The 21,373-nt window shown below is 40.6% G+C and overlaps 1 protein-coding gene across 6 annotated transcripts in view; it reads left to right on the top strand.

Moving 5' to 3' along the window:
- RPGRIP1L (RPGRIP1 like) overlaps positions 1 to 19,615 on the top strand; it is a 96,088-nt gene extending 76,473 nt beyond the window's left edge. For 3 of the 6 annotated variants that reach the window (XM_049621134.1, XM_049621135.1, XM_049621133.1), the window contains 3 exons: positions 6,658 to 6,742; positions 12,398 to 12,531; positions 14,552 to 19,615. In XM_049621134.1, coding sequence (XP_049477091.1) covers positions 6,658 to 6,742; positions 12,398 to 12,531; positions 14,552 to 14,727 — 395 coding nt within the window. In that variant the 3' untranslated portion in view covers positions 14,728 to 19,615. Of the gene's footprint in view, positions 1 to 6,657; positions 6,743 to 9,767; positions 9,928 to 12,397; positions 12,532 to 14,551 lie in introns of those variants that run through there. The other 3 variants (XR_007455645.1, XM_049621137.1, XM_049621136.1) reach the window with 3 other exon arrangements.
- The last annotated feature ends 1,758 nt before the right edge of the window (positions 19,616 to 21,373 follow it).

Below are 21,373 nucleotides of genomic sequence, written 5' to 3'. Positions count from 1 at the left end.
TGGTTGCCATCTAAGTCAGACCCGCCTGGTACCCTGTAAATTCTTAGATCAGCCGACTTTAAGATGTTTTAGAGAATCGTATATATCAGTATATAATTAATGAGGAGTAAAAATATCATATCAAGCTGACATGACCCTATGATAAAACTGCTTATGAAGTTCTAAAGCCCTATATTTAAACAAACCATAAAGATGGAGTGTTGCATTATCTTTAGCAAAAACAGGCCATCTTATGCTAATTGAACACTAATATTTTTACTCCCCAGTTTCATAAATTGTATTTTAATCAACATGTGTAATAATGCTGTTGATCGTATGTATATCAGCTACTGGTCATGCGGTAAAAATACAGATGGCCGTGGTTACTTCTATGTGTGTGTACGCATGTGCACACACCTATTTTTAGAAATGTGGTCATTGCTTGAGACAGTAACCATGAGCATCCCAAGGTCTGTTCTAGTCTTCCCTGGATCCACAGTTCTTACTAGTTACGTGAACTTGGGCAAGCTATTTCAATTTCAGGGGATCCTTTTTTCTTATCTATTGAATAAGGCACCCTCTTAGATCTCTTCCAGCTCAAATTCTATAATTCTATAATGACAGATAGGTTGAGAAATCACTTAGGAAGCAAATAATATAGTCAGGACAAGAATCTGATTCCTCCTTCCTTTCGTTGACTTGATATAACAGAAACATTTCCAAAAATATTTTCTCAAACTTCCTTAGAGATATTTTACCTGCAAAGTGTCAGAAAAGTAAAACACACCAAATATTATTAGTAATGAGAGAACTGTTTAGACAACTAATTATAATGGAAATACCCCCAAGAAAAGAGACAAACTCTTCTGGCTTTTGTGTTATTCTTCTTAAAGGTCAGCAGTAGAATGTTTGGTTGGACTGACAACAAAATTGCTTTTTAGACATTGTACATGGAGAAATTTGGCCTGCTGCAGAACAGATTGTTTTTATTTGCTTAAGAAGCAATGCAAATCATTCTGGGGATGCAACCTGTTAACACATCCTCAAGTGTCCTGAATTTTGTATCGTTCCCACATAGTAACCTAGGGCTTTGCGGGGTTTTCATTGGTTGGTTGGCATTGGTTCAGGTATATTTTTTCCTTTTACTGCAAGATACACCTACTATCTAATTGGTATTTTAAGAGCTGCTTATGTTTCTAATGAAAAATCAGTCCTCCAAAAGCAACAAGAGAACCAATAATTTATTAGAAATGAACTCAGTAGGGGCGCCTGGGTGGCGCAGTCGGTTAAGCGTCCGACTTCAGCCAGGTCACGATCTCGCGGTCCGTGAGTTCGAGCCCCGCGTCGGGCTCTGGGCTGACGGCTCGGAGCCTGGAGCCTGTTTCCGATTCTGTGTCTCCCTCTCTCCTCTCTGCCCCGCCCCCGTTCATGCTCTGTCTCTCTCTGTCCCAAAAATAAATAAAAAAAAAAAAAGAAATGAACTCAGTAGAAGTGTTTACTGTATCTCTCTTCAGCTTCTCTTCCTACCTATTGAGATTCAACTATGTAGTATTTGCAAAGTTGATTGAAACAAATTTTAAGGATATTTAAATCCCTTCGTGGTGGGAGGGGAGAGGACCGTACTTTGTGCTTCCAAGCAAAATAATGCTGTTTTTTTTTTAATCTACTATATCTGAAAAACTGTAATCTTAGGTCGTCAGCAAATTCTGAGAAGTCATGAAAATTAACCTTGTAGAAGGCTTTATTTTATTTTTCACTCAATTATGACCTAGTGAAAGTGTTTATTTTTAAATTATTACATTTGCGTCACCTTCATTGCAGAATCTCCTTGGATCCTTGGTTAATAAGTAACTATCTCATCTAATTATTGTAATGATTTGCCATTCACTTGCGACTTGAAGTAAAAGGTCAATATAATGCAGCCTTACATCTCCCAAATCATATTAAATGTTAATGAAAGTAATTTTATTTCCAAACTGTTTAATTCAGATGGAAAATCTAAAGGACAATTAGTACATGCTGTCTTCTGTTTGAACGCCATACCAGTTGAGAGGTGGACTGAACCTCACAATGATTTTTACCCTATATAATGGCTTGAATCTTTTCAAAAGGGATTTGTATCCTGAGGCCTAAGTTGGGTACATAAAATGAGAGGTTTAGTCTAGTGATCCGCATGATTATAGCCCAATTCGGTCTTGATTAAGAGGTGTTAATACCAGGTTCACTTACACAAAAAATAGATCTTCTTAGGGTTCCTAATGCTGGCGGGAGCGGGTGGGGAATCAAGGTTGAATTCACTTGCTAAACATTTGTAGCAAGAAGAAAACATTTGTATTTTGTTGGGCCTGCAAATTTTGCTCAGAGAATGCTGACAAAGCAGGAAAATAGTTTGGAAAAAATAAGATTGATGGTAGGTCTGAAGAATGTTGTCTGGGCTGAATAAAGCCTTCTAGGGAATTGACAGTGGGAAGAAAAAAGATTAATGAAATCGTCCAAAGTTTTTATGAGACTTCTACAGATCTGGGCCCTTAGTCTGTGAGCATTGAACAGTCTATGTTTTAGAACACTTAAAGTTTAATTCAGAAGATGAAAATGATGCGGACTTTACATTCTGTCACTAATAGGAGGGAAATTTGGCAAAGACGAGGATTAGGGGAATAACACGCCAACACAAAAAGTTTTCTGAGATTCATGGTTATCAGCCCTTTGTAATTAAGCCATCTGCATTTCTTCTGCCAATGACACTGATAAGAATATAAAGATCTTTCCAACCTGCATAAGTGAGGGATAAGTTTTTAATGGTAGACAATTCAAGATCAGCTTAGATATTTAGACTACTATTTGGAACCTTTTTGAGACATATGCTTTCAATAAGTTCATGTGAAAATCTAGCAAGTCTTAAACAAATGTGATTTCTAATGAGAATTAAAGGCAAAAATAGCTTAATTTTTAGAGAGTTCTGATATTTTTCAAATCACCAGAATTGCTTATTTTATTTTTTTACTTTATTTTGAGTGAGAGAGAGAGAGAGAGCACCAGCGGAGGAGTAGAGAAAGGGGGAGAGAGAGAATCCCAAGCAGGCTCCGCACTTGGGCACAGAGCCCAACTCAGGGCTCAGACTCACGACCCATGAGATCCTGACCTGAGCCAAAATCAAGAGTCAGACGCTTAACCGACTGAGCCACCCAGGCGCCCCAGAATTGCTTTTTAAAAGACACGTTTGAAGTTTTGAAACTGTAGATTTTTTTTTTTTAACCATCTGGTTCCATAACACCACATGGATGTCCTTGGGACCGTGACCTAGAGGTGGCCACAGCGTTCCGATGTCCCGCGTGTTCAGCACAGAAGTGTTCATTGGCAAAGGGATGTTGAGCTGCAGCCGTGGTTCCCAATCAGCAGCAGCAGCAGCAGCAGCTGGGAAGAGAAAAATTCTCAGGCCCTAACCCAGACCTGCTGAATTAGAAACTCAGGGTGAGCTCATTAATGTGCATTTTAACCAGCCCTCCAGGGGATGCTGGCATACATTAAAAGGCAAAGAACCTCTGGGCTAGATTAAGACGCCCACCTTCTAGGCCTTGTTCGTGCAAGCAGAAGAGCTGGACTTCGCATTTGGTAAACCTTCAGAGAACTAAGCTTATTGGTAAAGAGCTTGGGTTTTTTCGAAAAGGAATTGTAAAAGCTGTTTACCCCAAGAGAGTGAAGGCCCCCGGAGCAGCTGAACCTAAGCAATATCCTTTCCCGAGAGAGCTCAAGGAGAATGAGATGGCCTCCCGTGATACAGGTACGGAATTCTCTCTCACACTGCAGTCTGTGCTAATGACATGGTTGCAGCTTAAACGGCAGGAAAAGTTTTGACTTCCCGTGGAAGAAGGGGACGTTGTAGTTATAGCGTGGAGGTTAAGAAGGCAGACTCTGGAGGCAGACTTTGCTGGGTTCTGCCACTTTCTAACTAGGTGAGCCTGAGCAAATTACTTAACTTCCCTGGGTCTATTTAATCATCTGTCAAATGTGGGGCAGCATGGTCCTTAACACATAAGAAAGGTATTGAGTGCAGTACCTAGTACATAAGCATCACTCAACAAATAATGGCTGTCACTGTATTTATCATTGAGAGAATAGGAAATACAGTGTGCTGGCCAACTGGATGGAGCAGAAGCAGGGGTATCCCTGCTATACCATGTTTTCACCAATTTCCATGGTAAAGGTGTTTTGTTTTGTTTTTAAGATGTAGAAATTGCCATGTAGTACAGCAGTTCAACTTCTGGATACCTACCCAAAAGAATTGATAGCAAGGGCTCTGACAAATATTTATGATGAATACATAGCAGAATCATTCCCAATAGTGAAAAGGTGGAAATAACTCAAATGTCCATCAACAGACAAATGGGTAAAGAAAATCTATATATCACAATGCAACATTATTTAGTCTTAAAAAGGAATGAAATTTGGGTAAATGCCATGGATGAACCTTGAGAAAGACTTATGCTAAGTGAAATAAGCCAGATACCAAAGGACAAATATTGCATGGGTCTACTTGTAAGAGGCACCCAAAACAGGCCAGTTCATAGAGACAGAAAGTGGAATAGAGGTTACCAAGGAGTGGGGAGGAGGGAGGTGGCAAGTTACTATTTAACTGGCACAGAGATTCAGTTTGGGATGATGAAAACGTTCTGGAGGTGGATGGTAGTGTGAATGGACTTAATGCCACTGAGCGTATGCTCAACAATGGTTAAAATGATCAATTTCATGTTACGTGTATTGTACTACATTAAAAAAATTTTTTTTCGAACTACTGAGATTGATCAGAACTGGCCTAGTTGAATTGAAAGACTAGCTAGATGCTGGAGTCTGAACCCATTCCTTTTCGTTTTTCTTAATCACTGAGATAACCCTTATCTTCAAACAACATAGACCACTATAGTTAACAAGACTCTGTCGTGTATTTGAAAGTTACAAGAGTCAATCTTACATGTTCTTATCAGAAGTTAAAAAAGAATGTGTGACTCGGGGAGGTAATGGATATTAATTAAACTTATTGTGGAAATCATTTCTCAATATATACATATATCATTATGTTATACACAAGATTAGTACAATGTTAAAAGTCAATTATATCTCAATAAAATGGGGGGGGGGGGAGGAAATGATCCAAAAAATTATCACCAAAAAACCCCCCAAATTATGTAGACCATTATGGCTTTTAAGTTTTAGAACTCTGAAGTCAAAAAAATATGCTCAACCGTCTCTTGAATTGGTGGTGATTAACAGCAAAAACAAAAAATTCCCATTCGGGGGAAAAAAGTTCCCATTTGGCTTGGTGTACTGGTGGCCAAAATGAGGTGCAGTCTCCCAACAGTAGTGGTACTTATCCATTAGCAAGCCTTTTTAGCACTGGTAAGCAAAGCACCAGACTCACAAAATACTCTGAACCTTTTGTCTTTTTTGATTCCCGTAAATCTCCGTAACCTATATAATTAGTCACATTCACTGATATTGCATTATGCAAACAGCAGTAAACCAAGAGCCACTCTTTGACCTTGGTTCTCACTTCTCTTAAATCCTTAATCCACCCCTACACAGACACTTATGTGTCTCCCACCCTGTGTGCCTCAGTGCCCAGCACGTCAACGGAGCCAAATGACTAAATGAACTGATAGCATCATACTTTGAGATTGGACTAAAATTGTCCAGGGAAACATTCTCAGTATGAAATATGTTCTTTCCCAGCGGAGTCTGGCTTTGGAATTGTCATGGTATCTTTCACCCTTTGTGTACTTTTGATCAGGATAGTCTCTAAATTGAGAGCTGGTCACAGGGGAGACTTTACCTCCAAAATGGCATGTGAAAAAGAAATGTCTTCAGAAGCTAAGGCATGGCTGAAAGGCTGCCGAGCTGAGAAAAAATAATCAGGTTGAAAATTGGAGAGTTCACACTCTGAGATGCCATTTTCCCAAACTGCAGACGCTTATTTACAGGTTCAAGTGCTCACTGCCTTCTTCCTGGTGGGACTTTAGATCAGCTATCTCCCCTCATATTTCAGCCAAGTAAAGTCTGGCCACATCCCTGCAGGCCGACATGCACCTTTCAAAACCAAAGACAAACTTCCTACCCTAAAAAGCCTCTCTCCCTTCCTCCACATTTCTCTCCCATACCCCCCACCCAAACACCAGTAAGCGTCAGCCTATGGATTTCCTCAACCCAATACGCTAGATGCCTCTTTTATTGCATGTTGTGGCAGGAGAGAAGGATTAAATTACCAAGGCTGTCAGAAAGGACAAGCTCTCTGCCATACATTATCATTATCACTCGCTTCTTGGGTGAAAGAAAATGCAGTAAATCCCTCAAATACAAAGCAATAAAGACCGCTGGCTTTTACTGTCATGACTGCCAGTGCCATTAACAGGCAGTGACAGCGATGTGGCACTCTTAGATGTTGCTTGTATCTTTTCTGACAGTGTGCACATAAACCTGCCAGTGACATGACATTAGATCACATGACTATTCGGATTTGACTCTGGTTTCCAGAGCCGCTTTCTTTTCCCAGGCATACAAGTGAGGTGGCATGACTTGTGTCTCGAAAAACAGCTATTTATACAAATACAGAATGGTACTAATGTGGCATATTCCTGAGTGACTTCCTCCTGTGGATTTTTTTTTTTTTTTTTTTTTTTGGTATAGTGATCTACGTGGATAAAGAAAACAACCAAGCAAAGAGAGACATCTTAAAAGCTATCCTACTGAAACAAGAGATGCCCAATAGAAGGTACCTTTAGCATTCTGAATTATCGCATGACTTCTGTAAACGTAGATCTCTGTGGCACGGCGTGGCGAAAGAAAATGTACAATGAGGAATCAGAGAACCTGACTTCTCTGATTTCACTCCCTACTAGCTGTCTGACCTTGGATAAGTATCCTGTGCCTCATATCTTCTCCATCTGTAAAATGGCGGTAATAATACCATATAGGGTTGTTGTCAGGATTAAATGAGATCATATGAGTGAGATGGCCGGAATAGAACCTGACAACACAGTGGGCAATAAGTGTTCGATGTCCTCAATGGAAGTGGGAGTAATATCAATATTATTATTTGGAATAGCTCATCAGCCTTTCAGACTAATTTTACCTTCCTATCGTTGTTTAATTCACTTCATGTTATTTTGTAATGTCTTTTTATTTTTATTTATTATTTTATTTATTATTTTTATTTATTTATTTTACTTTATTATTTTATTATTTTTATTATTTATTTTATTTATTTATTTATTTGTTTGTTTGTTTGTTTTTACAAATTTGAACAGAATACTTTGCAATTCTGGTTCGGGAGAGAAGTGATACCCTTTTAAGAAGGAAGCACCCTGATGTCACTAACTTCCTGCTTTTGCGTGAGCTCGCACGTTGTACAGTTTGAGGAGTTATGTGAGGTGCTGCCCATCAACCCCTCTGCTGGCTCTCCTCCCTTGGTCTGGGTGGGCCCTTTATCTCTCTGTTGTCCTCTTCTCCTTGCCTTTGTGGTCTACAGATGACACAGCCTCAGAAACGGAGCTCACCCCTGCCCACCTTAGAAAGAGGCTCAAGTTCTCTGTTTTCCTAGAGGGCATGAAGTGAATGTTAAAGACATTCTATTTTTCAAAAGAGCCTCCAAACTAGCATTTGATCTTCTAAGAAAGGAGACTGGAATTCTTAGTTCTTAGGATGTGATCGCAGCTTTTTCATTAACTCCTTGAAACACACATGTCAATTCTTTGGATCTCAGTTCTGAAGCGGTGCTAAAAAAAAAAAAAACAAAAACAAAAACAAAACAAAAAAACAACCCTGTTAATTAGCCTGGAGCTCCGTTTTTTTCCCAGCGCGGTTGATAATCATTCTTTACCTATTTACTTTGTCTGCTTGAGCTTCTTGCAGAGCCCCCTCGCAAAGCCCCTCACATACCATCAGTCTCCCAGGGTTATCCCAGGTCCCAAGTGGTTACATAGCACTGACCATGACATCTGCTTCTCTGCAGTCAACAAGCTGGGTCATCACTGACCAGGACTGAGCTCTGTTCCCGCAGACAAGCCCTGGGCTGGACTTCCCGATCTTTTCCGTCTCACTTGTCTACCTCTGTGTTCACTTTGTTTCTGGAATGTCAGAACCTGTTAGTAGCACCCCTCAGCCGGGGAGAGCGATTGTGTTTCCTCAAAAGTGTGTATTTTTTAAAAGACAGATTCTGCTTTAAATGTAGACCTGCCTTTCCTCAGAAGACCTTCTTGTAACCAAAATAGTATTAAAAATTTTTTAAAGTCCACAATAAATGTAATGACTCCCAATGACCCATCCTTGTTTCTCCAGATTCTCTAAATGACCCCTAGAGACACAAACGTTCGTGTCATTTTGAGAAAAACCGAGAGAGGCACTGTGGGTGCAGAGTGATGGCGGGCTGATGGTGGCACAGCAAATGCCCGCAGCTCTGAAGTGTGCACCACTAACCTCCGTGGCAGGAATGGGGCCATGATGGGAGAGAATGGCCGGGCCCACTTTTCTCCCTGACGGTATCCTTTTCTTCAGGAAAAAGGAGGAGTTTGTGTTTACATGTTTCCACAGCCAAAAGACCATTGTCATTCCAATGAATGTTCCCACCTTTTATAAATACAGGTCACATTACCCCACATTATTTAAAGTATCTGCTAGTTTATAAGAATTCATTTTCTCAAGCAGCAACCCTCTTGGGTTTTGGAGATAGTTTACAAAGCCACAGTCAGAGAAGTTTGGCCAGGGTTTCCTGACACACATAAAATTATGTACATTGATGATGAATTACATACAGCACCTTTGCATCTTGCCCCATGCTATATTTGCATATACAATATATATGCATATATTTGCATACATATTTGCATATATTCCATCATTTTAAAATGGAACACCTGGGTGACTCAGTCCATTGAGTGTCATACTCATGATTTCAGCTCAGGTCAAGATCCAGGGCTGTGGGATTGAGCCCTGCATCAGGCTCCACACGTGGATCCTGCCTGAGATTCTCTCACTCTCTCCCTCTGCCCCTCCACCCCCCCACCCACATGCATATGCTCTGTCTCTTTCTCTCTCTCTCTCTCTCTCTCTCTCTCTCTCTCTCTCAAATAAAAATAAATAAATAATATGGAGGTAACACATTAAAGTGGGACTTTAAAAATTATTTATGTGAGGGGCGCCTGGGTGGCTCAGTCGGTTAAGCATCCGACTTCCACTCAGGTCATGATCTCGCAGTTCAGAGTTCAAGCCCCACGTTGGGCTCTGTGCTGACAGCTTGAAGCCTGCTTAGGATTCTCTCTCTCTGACCCTGCCCCACTCACGCTCTGTCTTTCTCCCTCTCTCTCTCAAAAATAAATATACATTTAAAAAAGAGAGAGAGAGAAAGTATTTATTTGAAGTCATAGCTTTGACACTGACTTCAAGTTCTTTTTTGGTTTCATTTCTTCATTTCAGCTGTTCTGTTGAGCAGCTCCAACATGACATCAGAATTCTAATATGTAACCCTCACAGGTAACCCTTCAGCCCCTCTATCCTGTTTTATACAAAAAGGAATTATTTCAGAATGAGGAAAGAATCAAAAATACTACACGATTTAAGGAGCTTTAGTGCTTTCTGATTTCCTCAATAACAGCAAGTGACATTTGAGGTCTAAATCTTGCTGTCCAGCCCAGGGCCCGCCTTCTCCAGTAAGCCTTCTTCAGATGAGCCAGCCTTCAATAGGATCGTCCATTTTGCAATTCATGTAGTAATTCAAAAACCGTTTATAATCCCCTATATAGGTGTCAGGAGCTAAATGCTGGACAAGGTGAAGTCCCTGAACTTAAACAGAGTTTACATCCCACTGAGGAAGGCAGACACCAACAAGTAAACCAATTACATATTACAATAGGTACAAAGAGAAAGTTAAACAAGTTAGAATAGAACGGTGAAGGTAGATCTAAGGAGGTGACAAAAAGCTGGATAGTGAGGGATGAGAGAACCCAGTCAGGTCATGAACAGCCTCAGGAACACCATTCATTCCAGGCAGAGGGAGCTCCAGGCACACAGGAAGACATAGAGGTCTGTGTCTAGGACCCGGCAGAGGGGTTAGCAAGGCAGATTTCGCTGGGAAAGGGAGAGTTTTGCAGGAGGAGAGGGAGGAAGAAGAGGCAGAAGCAGCCCATGTGTCACTTCCCGTCTCACCTCCACATGGGTACTTGGCATTTCCCCCCTGTGTCTGTCCCGGTCCTCAGACTGGGTCCTCTTCGGGACGCGAAACAAGGTGTCCACTCTGTTTTGGCTTAAAGCTGAGACGTAAGATGTCTTCTGTACAGTTTAAACTAAGCCAGACTGTGGCTTTTACATTATCTTAGTGCACCTTCTTTCCTTTTTAAAGCTTGACTTCGCAGTTTCTTAATTGCCTATTTGACATCTCACTTGGCTCTCTGTAGAATTCAAAACAAGAAATACTGAATGTGGGTTTCTAGCCATTTCTCTGGCATCTAGAAGGGTTCGTTTTTCTTCCTTTTTGTCTCAGAATTCTCATATATTCAGTGGAGGTAAAGGTCTGCATTTGTAAAGCGATAGAGATATGATCCTTAAATATGAGACAGTACAGGAGGATAACACTTAACAATATTAGTGCGATCTGTACAACCTCTATTTTTCTGTAAGCCTTGTGGATGTACAGTGTGCATCAACTTGTTTGACTGATACAGTCATCGTATGATTTGGCAATTTCAGTTTTCAACAGAAACGAGCATTCCCCAGGTCTTCTTCTTCTCTTCCATTAGAAATGTAGAAGCTTAAGCAGTCCTACGTAGATTAATAATGATAGTCATAAAAGTGGAAACACTGTGTTTACCATATTCCAGGCACTGTTTACATGTATCATCTCATTTGAGTGCCCGCAAGAGCCCTGAGATAGGCATAACTCTTCCCATTCTACAGATACAAGATCAGAGAGGTTAAGCAATGTGTCCCGAGGTCACAAAGTTAATAGTAGGAAAGCAGAAACTGGAACTCAAAATGGGTGCCCTTAACCACTCCATCCTAATCCCTCTATTTTATGCATCATGTAAAGCATTCAGTGTATCCACTTAACAGACCAGCATCTGCACTCTTGACAATTATTGTGTGAATAGGTATTGCCTTTGATTTCAACCGAAGGGATTCGTAATCAAAATGTATTGCTGACTGATAACAGGGACTCCATAAAGGAATTAAACGTTGAATACTTATTTTCAGCAAGTTAGTTAAATACTATCATGTTTACCTATAAGCGTTTGGAAAAGATTTTCTTTGTGCATATGTTTCAAGGCATGATTTCTCGGAGACTTAGAATTTCATCTAAAAATGTTACCTAAGAAACAAGTTTCTTGTCTTGTATCTGATTTGGGATGGATACGTTCTGAAAATGGTTAAAATGGTAGTTTACGAGCATCCATGGTTTAAGTTATGCTGCCAAGACATATCCAAAGAGTACTTAACTGTAAATTCCTGTCATTTGGTCAATCCAAGTGTGTTTGGCCTCAGCACAAGCCACTAATTCAAATCAGTTCCATCAGAACCTTACAATTATGTGTCTAAAAGTAAAATAAAACTTGGATGCTATGATTGTGAACTAAAACATTGCTGAAGTAACACAAACACTTCATGTAGCTCTTGGGCAGAACTACCACATTTACCTGACGTGACTCAGGATGTTACCCGGCGAGCGCCGTGTCTGCGTTTCGCGGACACATATGGTTGGAGAGACTGCTTAGTAGTCACTCTGAAGGTGTACGTTTCTATAGAAAATGTCGCATTTCTTTTGAAAACAGGGCCCTGATCTCCCTGGTCCTTCTCCACTTGATCTTTCTAACTTAAAAATAGATGTGTCAGGGCACCTGGGTGGCGCAGTCAGTTAAGCATCCGACTTCGGCTCAGGTCGTGATCTCATGGTTCGCGGGTTCTAGCCCCGAGTCAGGATCTGTGCTGACAGCTCAGAGCCTGGAGCCTGCTTTGGACTCAGTGTCTCCCTCTCTCTCTCTGCCCCTTCCCCGCTCATGCTCTGTCTGTCTGTCTGTCTCTCTCTCTCTCAAAAGTAAACATTAAAAAAAAAAAGTAAAAGTGTCAAAATATGCTCAGATAGTGCGTATTAGAGCGAACATCTGGTTCTTCTCTTTACCTAGTAATTTTCTCAGATTCTAGAGTTAAGTGTTAATCAGCACTTGGAAAAGTGGACTCGTGTTCATTTGAAGGCTGGGTGTGCTATAATAATTGTAATAGTTCACGCAATAACTTATCTAACCTCATGTAATTTGCTTTTTATTGGAATAATTGGAAACTTTGAGATTTCATACTTAGTGATAAAGCCCCATTTGGAAGTTGTGTTTCATGGTGATTTTTTTCGCACTGTGTGGTGATTCTCCGTTTTGTCCCTTCTCAGCATTCGCTTCACTGTAGTCAGCGACCCTCCAGAGGATGAGCAGGACCTGGAGTGTGAGGACATTGGCATAGTTGACATTGACCTCGCTGACATGTTTCAGGAAGGGAGAGACATCATCGAGCAAAATATCGATGGTATGGGTGGAAGGATTGCTCAATTTGTACAATTGCTGAAATCCAAATTCTTTATTAAAACCTTCTTTTTAGTTGGCTGCAGGGACGTTGAGTCACACGCTGGTTGAATCCTTTGCAACCCAAGCTGACTTTTTCTTGAAGCTGGAAGCTTTTCCCTACAATCCCTCCCTTCCCCTCCCCCCTCTGCCCTCCTTTCAATCAACAGAAATTTTAAAATAATTAATTGCGCTTCACAAGGAATTACTCATTTTGGTAGTGTTAGGGGTGAGTGTGTGACAACAATGTGGCCATTGGATGTTTTTAGTGTTGTTTATGGAAGCTTCCTGCTGTCAAGCCTTATTTCGGCCAAGGCATGTTATTCTGAGTCATCATTATGGTGTCTTTTGCAAGGCTTCTCTTTAATTCGTTGTCACAATCCAGTGATGGAGCCACTGCAGATAACTCCAAGCAGTACCAGTCACTTATTTCCTAGCAGGATTCAGGGAGGCGGAGAGGATTCCTGACAAAATGTACTTTCCTGGATTTTCACCTCAGAGGCATGAGTCCCATCGGTGCTTACTTTCTACCCTCTGTATCCTTACAGAACGTATTTAGAACATGCTGAAGGAATTGTGCTTTATGAATCAGACTTTTAAAAACCATACCGAGGATGGCCTGGGTTGTTCACGGTAAATGGAGAACGGAGGCCGAGCTCTGGTCTCCTTGGTCACGTTAGCGGAGCCATGTCTGGGAAGCTGTCCATGGCTTGTTTACTCCTTTATTCATGCATTAAATGAACACTTATTTGAGCACCTCTTAAGTGCCAAACACTCTGTTACACCAGAGTTCATCTGCGGTTCACACGTCAGGCCGCCTGTCCTGAGAATGTGCTAGAAGATCAAGATCAGAAGTCCAGATCAAGCCAAATAATTAACCGAATCGGAAACCTATCCTGGGAAATCCTCATAAACCACACATATCACGTGACAGTTTGTCACAACTTCGTGTAGCACAGAAAAAAAGAAAAAAAGGATGAGAAGATTAAAATGTTACCCTAAACCCTCTTACAGACAACCAGAACCAAGAGAGTCTGACAAAAATGAGGAAAATTATCTCTGCTGTATGTTCTTACTCCTTTCTGCAGTCAGTTTTGTCTCGCGACCCATCCTCTCATTCTGAGAGTCCCCGTATGGCCATACTCATCTGACGCAGCTACTGTGGCCATGTTTTGAAAGAGAGGCAAACCCTTAAACACTGGCCAGGTCAGGATTCTAACGCTGGGTTCTGTGCCAGACAAAGCAGCGAGGAGTCCCAACGGAGAGGTGTAAACTCAGGGGACCGAGCTGGGGACCGCTTGGGCCCTGTGACCTCCCGGTCTGCTCAGGTCAACCTGAGGCTTTGTATACCAAGTTGTGTTTAAAGGTTTCCTCAAAACAAGGATTTGGAATTGTCGTATGTTATCCCTTTTAGGCTTTCTTTATTCTAGCTTAGAAATTCCGATCCTATGTGTGAATCGTTTTCTTCCAGCCTTTCTGCTAGGTAAACTTCAGGATAGATCATGAGTCTTAAGTCCACAAACAACATGTATGTACACATGTGATAGACTTGAAATGTGTCTCTTCAGACACACATGACAGGCTTTAAGTTTTAGATTTCTGAGATGCCAGTGAACTTTGAACTCTTATAAAGCTGTTTTCGCCTTTTCTTTTTTTTTTTTAAGTTTATTTTGAGAGAGAGGGAGAGGGTGTGCGCCGCATGAGTGGGGGAAGGGCAGAGAGAGGAGAGAGAGAGAGAGAGAGAGAGAGAGAGAGAGAGAGTGAGTCCCAAGCAGGCCCCGCGCTGTCAGTGCAGAGCCTATCAGGGCTCGATCCCGCGAACCTTGAGACCATGACCTGAGCCGAAATCGAGAGGCGGCCGCTTAACTGACTGAGCCGCCCCGGCGCCCCTGTTTTCGTCTTTTCAACTCCTGTCTCATGTGGCCTATCTGAAGAAAAAAATCGGGTGAGTGATATTCATACTCTTCTGCTATTTTTCTCCCTAGTTCTGGATGCACGGGCAGACGGTGGAGGCATTGGCAAGCTCAGGGTCACAGTCGAAGCACTCCAGGCCCTACGGTCTGTCTACGAGCAGCACAGAGAGGACCTGGAGGCTGAAAGAAGCCGCTCCAGAGGCATCTCCTCCTCCCGAGTAAACACTCACATGAAAGCCCTGAGATGAGATCTTTGTAATCACTCTGGTGTATATAATCTATAATTCATGGGACGCGGGGAGGGGGAGGTCCGGGTCGGCAGTGTTCAAGTTTTGTATACTTTTTCATTTGTTTATTTTGCTACTCCCTCCTTCCCATGACTGCCACCCCTCGGGACTTCAGTTCTCCACCATGGGCAGTGCCTCCTCAATAATTCATACCTACATGATAGCATGAGAAAGCCCATTTGCATTTTCAACACTTTCTTATGAAGAACTGACATGCAATTCCCATTTTTATTTGTAATAAGCAAAAGATAAATCTGAGAAAACCTAGGAAAAAGACACACTTTTATGTTATCCCTAATCGTCCCACTAAATGGAATGCCTACGATTAGCCTCATTAAGAGTTTTATACTGTGAAGATTTTATTAGAAGCAATATATGAAAATTACTTGGATTAATGTGTTAATCTTCCTCTTTAAAATGCTAATATCCATTTTATGCACATTAAAGCTCAGTATGCATTTTCTTTGATGCATGCAGTTTCTATCAATTAAATATAAAGAAGGAGACTCGGCACCAACTTCTGAAATTACTTCAAGTTTTTCGTTTTCTTTCTTAAAAATCACAGCTCTTCCCGTTTGTATGGTTTTTATGTATTTGCGATGGTGATACGGGATCCAGGGACGTGAAATTTATACTTTGAAAACTTAGCTTATGACATAGGAAAAAAATTATTAAAAGTATGGTTCACATTCTGATATGCTTAGTTAGACCTGAAAGGAATATCTTTTTTTTATCATTTTTTAAAATTTACATCAAGCCTTGTACAAAGGTGGGGTGGATCTGGATAACCAGATCCTCGAAAAGCCGCTCAGAAAGTTAATTTTCTAGCTTTTACCCAATCTCACTGAAGGATTTAATTGATATTTTTAATGGAGCCGTGAATCAATGCTGCAAAGGAATTGTCTCTAGAGGTCTAGGATATAATGCATTTCATTTTTTAATTTACTTTTTTATTTGTCATTTTCTTCAAAGGATTTTTATAGGCTGTGGGTTTTCACTGTTTGCAAACAGGCTATGTTCCTTCTTAAGCATATGTAAAGTATTCAGGGAGATAAGTAATTTATTAAAATCTACCTAATTTGCCGTGATATATTAAATCTCTGCTTCAGTGATCACAGACCATTTCATTTAGAGAATTAGGCATTCCCTCTTTGTGTGATTAAAGCTCTGGAAAATGAGTTCTTTGCTCCTATTTGTGAACATTCAAAGCCTGCTAATGGCAAGAAGATGGAATAGATTATGAGACAATTCATTACAGTTCAACAGAAAAAAAAAAGCAGCTATAATGCAAAAATGCAAGTATGAATATCTGCATATAGTTTGAACCATCTGTGCTCTAATGGCTTCAATAATGACTCTCGTCTTTAGGAGGCTTTGAAATGACATCCGTACAATATTAATTTGTTGATGTACATTGTGGGACCAGTAGAGTACGATCTGACCGCAGAAATCTATAAATTCTGTCTCTACCATTGGGCCTCCCTGTCTGGGGCCCGCCATCTCCAAGAAGAATCTTGCTCTCATCAGACTCTGCAAATCTTCATAATAACTCATTCCTCTGGAACCTTCTAGAGACCGCAAACATCTGCAGACTAAACCTCTCCAATCCTAGTAAACAGCCACATGTTTGTTGTCACTTCAGCTGGCTCTGAGCTCATCTTTTTGGCCTCTCTTTCTAGCTTTCTTTGGCTTCATGCAGTTACGGTGTCATTAAGGCCCATAATATTCCCTGCAGTAATTTAAAACAGCCGGATTATACCCTGGGATTAACTGAGTGGTTTTTGAGACATTTATTGTGGTATTCTCCCAGGAGGTTTGTATTATTGTTTTAAAACGTTACATCCCAAACTAAATACCCTTTCTGCGGGGAAAAGAACCGGACCGCGCTGACTTCTTATGATCTTTAAGTGGAAAGGGGGAGTTTTTATCAGGAATCTTCTGAGACCTCGTCAGTCGGGTGGAATGTATACCTCAGACACGATTAGAGAACCAGCCGTGTTTCTGTCACATTCACGTTTGCTTGTATAGATTATCAAAGGTCTCTTTTCTAGCCTTAAAAAATTTCACCTTGCAACCACGTAAATTTTTACAAGTCTCCTTTTCTTAAGTAATTGAATAGCTGCTGACACATTTTCAAGTGGGTAAGTCGTACTGAATGCCATCATGGGGGTGCTTCAAGTGGGTTTCGGAATCAGTTCGAGAAGAGTTTTTTATCCTGTCTCGCACTGACCAGAGTTCACTGAAAAAAGTTCATCGCCTTTTGGATTATGGAGCAACGGTTTTCTCTTGGCGAGCCAGGCCTGTTCCATTCAGTATGGCTTGGGGGACAGGGTGCGGGCAGGGGTGCCGACACGGGCCTTGCCACACAAATACACCAGTTTAAGGCCACGCTTCTGTGAACTTACAGCCCTTGGTGTAAACGTACACAGTCCACTCAGCACTTTCCGGGGCTATAATGCTTTTAGTTTGGAAATATAAATAGAGATGTGATGTGGTATGTGGGAGAGTGTCTTTTACATGGTTTTCTGCCTACTGTAGTAGAAATGTCAAATTCCCAGCCACTGTCATGAGAAGCAGTTGACAAAAATAAGTTTTATGGTTTACAGTGTGGTTGACATACAGAACATTTCTCTTCACTCTCAATTTCAACATGTTTTCCAAATTATCATGGTTTATTGCCATTTAACTTAAATTAGTTTTTTTTAAGAATAAATAGAGAATATATTTAATCAAATAAAGAACAGCCATGTTGAAATTCCGCCGTTCCCGCCGTTCACTCGGTACCACGAAACACAGATCATTTCTATGTGTTGGGAAGAAGAGTAGGCTCAGAAGTGGTCACGTGACTTGGGGGTTTCTGCTCACACCCATGTTCCCTGCAACAAAACATAAATTATTTTAGTAATCTGACATCAAGAGCTGTGACAATGAAAACCACTTCTTACACATGTTCTGACAAGAATCTGATTAACATTTTTGTGGATATGGAAAATAACTTTTTTTAGTCAGACTGCCACTCTTGCTGCATTTAGAAGGATTTCCTTCTTCACTGGATACAAAAATGTGTTATCATGTCTGTGAACAAATATGAGAATAAAGTGTCGTCTTTGTGTGGTACAAAACAACCAAGGGAGAGCTCTGGGGATATAAAATTATTGAGTGATTGACAATATCAGGATAATAATTCATCCCTAACTATGAGAGTACATTTCAATAAGTCACTCATGCCTGAAGGCCTCTGACTACCTTGACAAAGAAAAACTGAACCCGTGACTTATTATAGATTGGACAACATGCCTAATTAGATCCCTGAATGGGAGCAAACATCTCTACATCCCCTTTGTTCAGAACAAAAACAACCTCCAGGTCAACCGGAAAGCTCCAAAATATCAAAGATGTAGAAACAAGTGTTTTAAAAACTGAAAATACAGAATTAGAAAACATCTCCTCATCCTAATCTCTTTTATCCTGCAAGATAGATTTTTCACGTCCATTTCGAAGAGCCACCAGCGGACTGCACTTCACAGTCTAACCTGGAAAATTGGGCCCATGCTCTGGTATTGTGACACCTTTTGTTCTTACCCTTTCGTTTCCCATGTAACATTGACTCATGTCTTTAAACTGTGTTTTTCCTCCAGTTGTTCTGAAGTAAAATCTGGTTCTCTCAGACTTAGAATATGACCTCTTTTCTGTGGTGGACGGCATTGTCTTCTGCCTTTTGCCCCTCCTCACTCTGTTGAGATTCACCTTCCTCATCCCTGTAACAGCATCACCCCTCTCTTTACTGAGCACCATTAGTTTCCTTTATAAATCAAATTCACCCTCTTGATCTTTCTATTTCTGTCATCTGTTCTGTTTACACATATTCATTCAACTCAACATTTCCTCCCACCTGTCTCCCTCTACTCATTTTTAGTTAGTCAAGTCACATTTTTTTTCCTTTCTCTTCTCTTGGTGCTACTTCTTTAGATACCAGCATCTGTGACAGCTCCAATGGCATTCCCAAAACCTGCCCTTGTGTGACGACTTCTCTTAATTTACTGTGATGGGGGGGGTGGGGGCACTTTTAATCAACCATTATGAAACTGAGCAAACAGCAAGCTAATTTTTGTGTCTTTGCTTTTGTAGCGACGTAACAGAGGCTGGAACTCAAAAAGCTCTCAGGAATCACTGGTAAGGAGCTGAAGCATAAGGAATTTTTTTTTTTTTTTTAAGGAAATGTGTCATTAAATCAAGCGTTATGTGGCATAAACGTGTTTTGTCCTAGTTACACGTGCCATCATTAACAATAGGGGAAATTAGATAAATTTAAGGAAAAAACTGAAGAGACTATACACAACCCAAGATTAGGGAGGCTTTTCTAACCAAGAGAGCAAAGACAACCTATAAAACAAGAGATAGATGTCTTGTGTAAACATCGAGGCCAGGTAACACAAAACAGAATTCAAGGTGGAAAACAAGAGACAAGGACTATTTATACCGGTAAAAGGAAAACAGGTCAAAGACATAATGAACTTGAACAGTTACACACCTAACAGTACAGCTTCAAAATATGAAGCAACAACCTGACGAAACTGTGGACAAAATATTGCGGCCACATGAGTTTTACTAGATTTTAATTCTCAGAGAGTGATAAATCAAAAAAGGTGTTTTTTTTTTTTAAGTCTAGAGGATGTGCTTAATATGTTTACCAACCTCAAGCAAATATAGAATGCAAATGGAAAATTAAAAAAAAAATCAACCATGTACTCAGCCACAAAGGAAGTCTCAATTTCCAAAGAATTGAAATCTTGTAGACTGTTTCTCTAAGCATAATGCAGTAAAATTAGAAAGCAGTAAAAGGATAATTAAAACACAATCCTATCAAAAAGTTAAAAAGATGTGTTATTGTTCTGCATCCTAATAGGACAAGAAATTACCCGTTCCTACTACATAACTAGGAGAAAGAAAGTTCTATGGACTTCACCTTACATGTGAGTGGAGGAAATAAACCTCAGCTCAGAAGCCCACACTAGAGGAGGAGCAAGGCAAGGGCTGAGCATAAGAGAAGTGAGTGTGACAGGATTCTAGTGGCAGCAGAACTCAGACAGCATCAACTCAAGGTCCCTCAGGAGGGCGAGGGCATGCTGAGTGGGGAAATGCTGAGAACACGTCCAAGGCCTGGTGGGGCAGTTATTAGCTACTGGAAAAATGAAAGAAAGGCGCTTGAGAAGTACATAGGACCAGAGGTAGTAACCTTGGGAAGACATCTGGAAGAGAGGGAAGCACTTTGACATGGGGAGGTATCCTTGGAGACGTGATAGTGAAATGAAAGAAAGAACCAGCTGAAACTATGGGCCCCAATGAAACAAGATAGTATCACTAAATGGTATTATCATTAAAAAGAAATAATTTATTAAAGAAGCTTCACTGCAGCCACAGAAGAGGATAGTCTTGAGCTAAGAAACCCTGTAAACTACCCAAACCTCTTCCCGGTCTATTGGATTATCCTCTCTGGCCTGTCCAGGAAAATCCAAAACAAATCAGTTTTACTTAAACTGCCCTGTATCCATATTGCATGAGAAGAGAAAAAGAAACCTAATGATGAATTTGATGGTTTGGATTAGCCTTCCTGTGAGAACAAGTAGAAAATCTGACTTTAGATACACACACACATATTATATATGAAGTGTTTGGAAACATCGAAATGCCACCAGCTACCTAGGCTATAGGAACTCACAGGAACAAGATGTGGGAACAGAGGAAAACCAGAAGGTGAGCCAGGCATTAAAGCCAATTTGCTTCTAGAGGCATCTGCCAATTTGAAAGCATGAGTGAGAAGCTGAACAGAGCTTTCAACAGATTCATGGGACTTTGAAGAACAAAAATTGGAAACTTAGAGTCCACCAAAGACAAGAATTGAGAGCCCCCAGTAAATCCTTCAGGCTCGAATCATTCCTGCATTTTTTACATACAATGTTTAGTACACATTAAAAAAAAAAAAAACTAGGCACGTGAGGAGACAAGATCATGTGACCGAAGACTAAGACAACAAACAAGTGAAATTGCCTCAAGTAAATCAGAAAAAGGAGTCATCATCCATGAACCTCAAAAAAAAAAATGTTTAATATGTTAATAGAGTTAAAAGACAATCTTAAGAAATTTGACATGGAAATGGATGTTCTTGACCAAAACCAACTGGAAATTTTATAAATGAAAATTACAAATAAATTAAGAATTCACCAGGTGAGTCTAACAGCAAATCAGACACTGAAAGATGACTTATTGAACTGTGAAACAATTTATTTAAAAAAAATATTTATTCTGGGGCACACAGGTGGCTCAGTCAATTATGCATCTGATTCTTGATTTTGCCTCAGGCCCTGATCTCATGGTTCATGAAATCGAGCCCTGTATCTCGAGCTAAGAGCACAGAGCCTGCTTGGGATTCTCTCTCCCTCTCTGCCTCTCCCCACACGCGCACATGTGCACACTCTCTCTCTCGCTCTCTCTCGCTCTCTCTCTCAAAACAAATAAACATGAAGAAAAATACAGATATTTCATCTTTTTAAAAAAAATATCCATTCTTGGGCGCCTGGGTGGCTCAGTCGGTTAAGCATACAACTTC

Source organism: Panthera uncia (assembly GCF_023721935.1).
Source record: "Panthera uncia isolate 11264 chromosome E2 unlocalized genomic scaffold, Puncia_PCG_1.0 HiC_scaffold_19, whole genome shotgun sequence".
In the NCBI taxonomy this organism is placed as follows: Eukaryota; Metazoa; Chordata; class Mammalia; order Carnivora; family Felidae; genus Panthera; species Panthera uncia.
This window is presented reverse-complemented; position numbering and strand designations above follow the sequence as displayed.